Source organism: Aulonocara stuartgranti (assembly GCF_965226115.1).
Source record: "Aulonocara stuartgranti genome assembly, chromosome: 9".
NCBI lineage: Eukaryota > Metazoa > Chordata > Actinopteri > Cichliformes > Cichlidae > Aulonocara > Aulonocara stuartgranti.
This window is the reverse complement of record NC_138960.1, coordinates 18,988,736-18,996,607: the sequence shown is the minus strand read 5'-3', so window position 1 is coordinate 18,996,607 and position 7,872 is coordinate 18,988,736. Positions and strand designations below refer to the sequence as shown.

Genomic DNA, 7,872 nt, shown 5'->3' with positions numbered 1-7,872 from the left:
AGAGTCAGAAAACATCTGAATGAATATCAAAAGGTCATATTCTTTGAATCACTGAATGACTCAAATGTGATCCCTCCACTTTGATCCACACAGTTTAAAAAGTTTAAATGCCTGAGCTTTGAAAGACACGGTGTTGGAAAGAGAACAATAATGGCGACAATTTGAGGGTAAAATGATGGCTGTAACACTGTGGACACAGCAGCAGTTGAAAGAGAAGTGCTTAAGATGAATCTTGGCACAGTGGCAGGCAGAGCTCGTTAAGCAGGCAGGTGTGAGCCTGGTTGCTATAGTGACTGCACCCAATGGCTCCATACACACGTACACAGACATGCACCTCACTTTTGCTGCTTAAAATGAACAGAAAAGTCAGGCCCAAACAAATTCTTCCCAAATGAAAAGTACATGTCGTACTGACAAAATTCTTTCACCGTGAGCGACAGCCATGTCTAGTCTACCTAATTCTCAGTTTTCATGCCTGTGGAGTTTATTATATGGACGTGGTGACAGTGTAAAGACACCATGCTCTTCTGATTTTCAAACGAACCTTCTGAGCCATTTTAACATTAGAGTCTATGGAAGAGTTGGAGGGAGGAGGCTGTGCATTGGTGACATTTATGAAAGAACCATAACACCTAGTACAATAGTAAACACATTGGATGAAAGAGGACAGCCATGGCTACGTTTTGAGGGTAAAATCATACCTGTAGAGCAAACGCTGCGGACACAGCAGCAGTTTTAAAAAATATTTTAAGATTAATTTTTTTGCTCCTCTCACTCTAGCAGTTGAGCTGCCTCACTCTAGCCCCAACATTCCGTCCCATACACACCCATTATAAACTCTGAAACGGGTGAAAAAACATCATGAAACTTAAACTGGAACTGAAGAAAAAGTATAATAGATATTGAAAAGATAAATACAAGTTGAATAGTTGAATGTCTTGTCTTCGTTTTAAAGTTTGAATGGTGGCTCTATGTCAATGTATGTGGAAGTAGTAAGAGTTTAAAAATGAGTAAGTTGAATGAGGATTTGAAGGGTCTCCCCATTGAAATACATTATAAATTTTTGTTGAATAAAGTTGAATAAAATTAAAAATATAAATGTTAAAAATATGAAAAATAGAAGCAGTGTTGTCCAAAAGAATAGGAATCTAACGGTGTTTGAATGGTTTTTCTAAGTTGAACGGTTTTGAAGTTATAGGATTACAAAAAACGTACGGAATACAGAATAAAATATAATAATAATAATAATAACTAGAAAGTGCATTTTCTGAAGAAACTGCAGTGTGAATGCTTGAATCTGAATGTATGCACTGAAATGAATTAATTGCTGAATGTTAAGTTAAAAATCTGAATGAGCTGGAAAATACAGAATTTTTAACCTGCAAATAAAAGTGCAGAACCTTTGAAAGCTGATGTTCACATAGAAGAAGTTGGAAAAAGCTAAGCATGTTTAAAATGTAAATAATAAAAAGATGAGTAATGACAAAAGAAAATTTAGAGTCAGAAAACCTCTGAATGAATATTAAAAGTTCATATTCTTCTAATTGAAATGAACTTAAAAGATGAACAAACATTCTGCAGAAAATACAAACTTTAATATACAGCATGATGTTTTTCATCATAGTATTACATACATCAATTTGTTTTGTATGTCATAGAAAATAACATAAAAATCTTAAGTCATATTTTACAGCTTCTTTCTGAAAAGGACTGGTAGAATAAAGAAAAATAACTAAATTAAATAACTAAATAAAAAATAATGAGCAACATATGAAATACATGAAAATTCAACTTTTAAAACCACAATCCTGAACCTTTAAATTGTGTTGGTTTCTTAGAACATGGCTGAACAGCTGTTTCTATCGGTCTACTTAATCTTCTGATCTGTCTACACATCTTTTTATTACTCATTCTTTTTTATGTTTTAATGTAAACAGAATCCACACAGTGGTAAAAGAGAACTGTATAGAGATTTGTGAGTAAACTCAAATGAAAGCCTAAGGTGGTGACACAGTTTAACACATGCAAATAATCAAATAAACACATTAGTCCTTTTTGTGAACATGGATAAATAAGTATCAATACAGCATTGTTCAGCCATGCCACTAAATGCTTTTTTACACATTGTTTTAACCTGGGCTCAGACACAAAGTCCCAAATTTAGTTAGTCCCTGACTTTGAGTTGTGGTTATGACTAATTATTATACACAAGGCTTTATCTATCTAAACTCTAAGGACACAAATATGAAAAAACCTATACTTACCAGCTGATACCCCACACTACACACTAGGTGTGCCATGTGACCTGAAACTTTGGTACAAAATCATCATAATCATTCTGTTAACACTGTTTTTTAACACTGTTTGTGTTGCTGTTCAGCAGTTTAAAATGTTTTAGATTGGATTACATGGAATGAATTTGAATTTTCTTGGGGGTTTTTGTATGTGTTTCGTTCTCAGCAGATTTTTTCTTCCATACTGTTGAATTCCAGTTACCACATTTCTGGTCATATGACATCCCAAGTGCCCACTTAAAAAAATCCCCACAGTTAATTCAACATTAAAACAAAATAAAAAAATGTTAAATAAATAAAGGTTTGCTCTGTGATGAAATATTAAATAAGCATACATTGTACAGAGCACTAACAATGAAAACAATCCTTTAGCCTGTTGATCAGAGAGAGGCAGTCATTATGTCCATTTAAAACCTGTAATCACAGAGCACAATGTTTCTGTGAAACTATGAAGTCCCATATGATCCTCATCATGTCCAGTGACTTCAGAGTGGATCCTCCCTGTCATCCGGCCAGTGTTTGATGTGTGGCAAGCAGCACAGAAGCAGGATAGCTGAGGACTTTAAAAGAAGAGCAGAAAACGGGAACATATGTAGTTGTAAATGTAAATATCAGTGATACTTGTCTTGTCAAAGGGAATAAAATAATGAAAATGTTAACTTACACACTCATTTAGAGAGGATCTTGACACTGCACAGAGGAGGCACAGTCAGTCTGACAATGATGGTGATCTCCAGGGATGTTTTCCTGCAGCAACATTCCTGCCAACTGGCCGTATGATCCAGAGTAGTTGGTTTGTAATGAACAGAAAGGTGTATATGTTAGGTAGTGTGCACTCAGAGCTGGTCCTAAGAAACAAACACATCCTGTAATAAACTGAATACCTGTAGTAGTGCTGCTGCAAATATGAAGCCCTTCTATCATGAGTGGTTTCAAAGAAGGTGTTTTGGAGGCTCGGTCACAGAAACTGTGCAGTCTGTTCAGTCCTGAGTGTCTCAGCTCTGATGGGGATGGATCACAGAGGGAAACACCTGAGTACAGACATTACAATACACTCTAACACTCCTAAGGTCAAGTGAAAACACAATTTAAACACTTTACAAAGAATGAATACATGTTTTCATGGAAATTATGTCATTAACCCTTTTTGTTGTGAGTAAATCTCACCGACTGCTTGTGGGACAAGCTAGAAGGAGGACTTATCACAGAATGTCTCCTGTGCTCCAGATGTGAAGTCTCACGCTCTGATCGTACGGCGATGAAGATGGTGATGATGAAGCCTCTCTGATCTGTGGCATTACAGTTTCTAGCTGCTATGTGCTTCACACTGTTGGATCTTACATGTGAAGCTTGGAGAAGACACAGGAGGACTGTGTCTCTCTTAAAAAAGAAAAAGAAAAAAGGAAACCTAACACCCCCCCCCCCCCCCTCAGCTCCCACCGTAACCCCCCCCCCCCCCCCCCACTCAACTCCCCAACCTCACACCATCCAATGTCTATACAAATGTAGGGTATCAGCTGGTAACAGAAAGCAAGTGTTACATATGTACTACTTATGTAACACTGCTGAAACATTTCTGGCCAGAAATGTGCAGTTATCAACCCAGACCCACCCTAATAAATGCACTGGCCGAAACATGATAAAAGCTCATAAAAATTTATGTTTCATCGAAAGATTTGTCCAAAAATATAATCGTATACTTTTGAAAAAGTTTAAAGTTTATAACAAACCAAAATAATAACATTTTTGTAAATAGTATTTCAAAATAGAGGCACACATAAAGTGGCTTAACTGTCATTATTGCTGTAATTAGGTTTGTTTGTTTGTTTGTTTGTTTGTTTGTTTGTTTGTTTTTTTAAAAAGCAACCTTTAGTCATTATTGTTCTCTCAGAAACAATGAAGAAGCTGTTGAACATTTATGTGTTGTGTAGGCAATCCTCTGGTCCACCCTCCCTCCCTCCCAGCCACAGTGAGACTGGGGCAGCCTGGCAGGATGTTGAAGCCTGGCTGCAGAGAGGATATGCCTACACTGTTCGTTTCAAACTGCTATATTTGATTTTTCTGACATTTATAGGTTACTGTTAGTGAATTTTAGATTTTCTGTAATAAATAAAATTGTCATCTTTTACTGATATCATTACTTAATTCATGTAATTGTATTTTATGTAAACAATTCAACCATTATACTGCAATGCAGGGCGTCAACTTTTAAATATCGCTCTACTTTCTTAAGTCATTCAAAAATATAGAAATTACTTACTGTATTCAAAGATCTAGATCATGAATCATCACAGGACAATACACAGTATACTGGGTCATGGTAACTATGGTATGTCTTCATGACTCCAGAATGGAGACATTGATCTGACTGAGAAATGAAAATTAGGTCAAGCAGTGTGTTCTTCTCTGTGGTAGGGGCAGTGATGACCTGTGCGTATCCCCTAGACTCAAACAGCTCCAGGATTGGTTTGTTTGCACTGGATAAAACATTCTCATTAAAATCACCACAAACTATGATGGGATGACAGTCCATGATCTCCAATGAGTCTAATAGGCTTACCAGGTTTTTCAGGAATGGCCTCAGAGTGTAGTCTGGAGGTCTGTATACAACTGCAATCAGAGCACTGACTGGTGCTTCAACCTTTAAAGCCAGAAATTCAAGGTCAGTTACATTATGGATGTACTGTTTTTCATGCACTTGAATGTCACTTTTCACATAAACAGCAACTCCACCACCACTTCTGTTTGCCATCTGGGGAAAGTTTGTGTAGGACAGGTGTCTGTTGCGTTTGAACAAATTGTAATTTTCCAAGTGGAGACTCTCTGCGACAAAAGAGCCCCGCAGGTGTGTTTCTGTTAGGCACAAAACATCTGCTAGACACAATTCATGGTGACTTTTGATGTCATTAATGTGAGCTGGCAGTCCCTCTGTATTATGATGAACAATGGTGAAAACCTCTGACCTGCTCAGTGTTTGCCTCACGTGTAGAAGAGGCATCATGTCATCAAGGTTGGCTTGTCTCATGTTCTCAAGCGCTGCAGTGATTTCTGGGTTGGTGAATATTTTTTTCTCTTCCATATCAAGAAGATACAGTCCACTGAGAGACGTCACTCTACTGACAGCTACGTAGGCCATGCCGGGCTCAAAAATGCTCTTAAGAGAGACAACAGCTGATGTAGTTGTCATACCCTGTACCTTATGTATTGTACATGCAAAGGCCAGCTTCACTGGGAACTGTCTTCGTACCACTCCTTTCTGCTTCAGATTCTCCTCTGCTCTCTCAATGTACACCATGTCGTCTGCTGGTGTGCGGTTATTCTTTCCAGATGTCTCATTATCCATTTTAAGTCCAAGCTTGATGATGTGTTGGTCGTTTTCAGAGTGAACTACTCTAAGTAGTATTCCAAAAGCTCCATTAACCAAACCATTTTGTATGTCAATGTTTCTGGTGAGCATGACACGAGCTCCTTCTGCAACTTTCAGTGTGTCTGGTAACTCGTTTTTACCTCCTTTCAATGGTCTGTCTTGAAGTGCCATTCTGCCAGTTCTAGGATCTTTTCTATAATCATCTGCATGGATGTCAATGATATGAGTGTGGAGCAGAGCCAGTGTTGCAGAGTTGTGTGCATCCACTTCTTTATTAGTTGCAAAAATGTGCAACGCATCAGTTGGACAAAGGGCTGGTTCAGTTATGGCCTGTGACAACAAATTTCTATCTGCTTCGCAAAGCTCATCCAACTTTCCTTTCACACGAATTCTGTTCAGCATCTCTGCAAAGACAACATCATCTTTCTGACGCATAATCTCAGTCAGAGTGATCATCTGAAAATGCTCCCGCCACAGGTCGATCTCAGACGGGTCGTGCACACAGAGAGGTTTAGACTGTCGCACTGGGGGTAGCTGATAGAAGTCTCCGACAGCAATGACTGACATGCCTCCAAAGGGTCTCCGAGTCCCTTTGATCTGTTTGAGTCTTGCATCTACATATGCAAACAGATGTCTTGACACCATAGACACTTCGTCAATGACGATTATTTCAGCATTCAAAAGTTCTGATCTGACTTCATCCAGCTGATTGCCAAGTCCCTGAATGGGAGGTTTTAAGCTTCTAGGCAGCTTGAGAAGAGAATGCAGTGTTGTTCCAGAAATGTTAAAAGCTGCAGTCCCAGTGAAAGCAGTTAACAGGACAGTGGGTTTTGATATGTCAACGTCGTCTGCATATCTGGGCACTTTGCTCAGTATCTTAGATGCTTCTGAGTAGATGCATTTGATAAGATGTGATTTTCCTGTTCCAGCACCACCATTAATATAAAAGAAAAACTGCTCTGGATTTAGAGCACAGACTCTTTTAATGCACCAGTCTCTAACTGCATAAAATATGCAGGCTTGCTTCTTGTTCAGATTCTGAAACATCTGACGTAACAATGTGGGATCAATAGCAGGGGGTTCCCTGATGGCTCTGACTTCTGTTGAAGCATCAGCCTGACGGCTGTAGTCGGGCACATCTTCCTGTTCATTTTCATTGTCTCGCTCTCTTTCTTGTTCAACAAGTGGCAACCTTACGAGATCTGATTCAGGTGCCAGATTACACCATTCGTCAGTCACACCTCTGTTCTGCTCATATTCCTCAACAGCGCTCTCGATCTCCTCACTGTTTTTCTCATATTTTTCTCTGTTTCTTTTGACAATGTGTTGCACGTACTCAAGATGGTCAGTACCTGGTAGCTGTACACAGCCAGCACCATAGAAAGCCTGATAGGTTGGCAACGATGGTGTTTTCAGTTCGTGGTCTGAACGATGAGGAAGGTACAGTTTAAGCAGTCTTCCGTAATATTGCTCTGGATGTTTTTCTTGTGAGCAGCGGTGAAATCTGATGATAGCAGGCTTATTGTTTTTGCGCCTTTGCACAAACCCCATCTCATTGAGAAGGGGCAAAACATCTTTACCTTTTTTCTGTTGGCCATAGACAATCCTGCAAGTAGCAGCAAAGTCTGCCATGCACATCTCCTCATACTCTGGTGTTTCAGGTCTGGCTTTGTATTTGTCATTCAAAGATGTCATCCAAACATTGGAAGACTCAGGTGTTGTGTTGTCCAGAACTGACAGGGGACGACTCATTTTCACAGGATTATCATCAGTTGGAATGAATATTACAGCACGTGAGCATTGCTTCATGTGAAGACCACATGCACGAGCAACACACTCCTGTGCACTGATCTCTCGCTTCTTTGAATATGCCTGCATGACGGCTCTCATTTCATCGCACTCATTTACACTGTCCTTATGGGAGTTCTCAATGACAGTTTTCAGGTACTCAGATAGCCCGCCCTCTTTTTTTGATATATATTTCATTAAATAATTTGCAGCACCAAAAGCATCTAAAACAAAGCTTATGTCGATATTACTGTTCCAGGCTTCAAGCAGATGTGGATTATAGCCGTTTATCCAAGAGTCTTTTGGATCACGCTTTAGTATGATCGTACTCCTCATGTTCATTTTATTCAGGTATCTCTCATATTCTGCATGTGTCAACTTGCATCTTTCCAAGAGCTGCTCTAAACTCATGGAAGCAGTTTC

The 7,872-nt window shown here is 39.1% G+C and overlaps 1 protein-coding gene and 1 long non-coding RNA gene across 2 annotated transcripts; both read right to left on the bottom strand.

Annotated features, from left to right (window-relative positions):
• Nucleotides 1–1,686: 1,686 nt before the first annotated feature.
• LOC309714786 lies at nt 1,687–3,691 on the bottom strand. The gene is made up of 3 exons (XR_014279022.1): nt 3,179–3,691; nt 2,959–3,062; nt 1,687–2,854 (listed from the first exon to the last, which is right to left on the bottom strand). It is a non-coding gene; the product is annotated as an uncharacterized lncRNA (long non-coding RNA).
• A 1,072-nt stretch (nt 3,692–4,763) lies between these two features.
• Nucleotides 4,764–6,351, bottom strand: LOC309714541 (ATP-dependent DNA helicase PIF1-like). The gene is made up of 2 exons (XM_082547086.1): nt 5,258–6,351; nt 4,764–4,935 (listed from the first exon to the last, which is right to left on the bottom strand). Exons 1-2 carry the CDS (start codon nt 6,304–6,306, stop codon nt 4,911–4,913), a joined length of 1,074 nt encoding a protein of 357 aa, XP_082403212.1. The 5' UTR covers nt 6,307–6,351; the 3' UTR covers nt 4,764–4,910.
• Nucleotides 6,352–7,872: the final 1,521 nt, after the last annotated feature.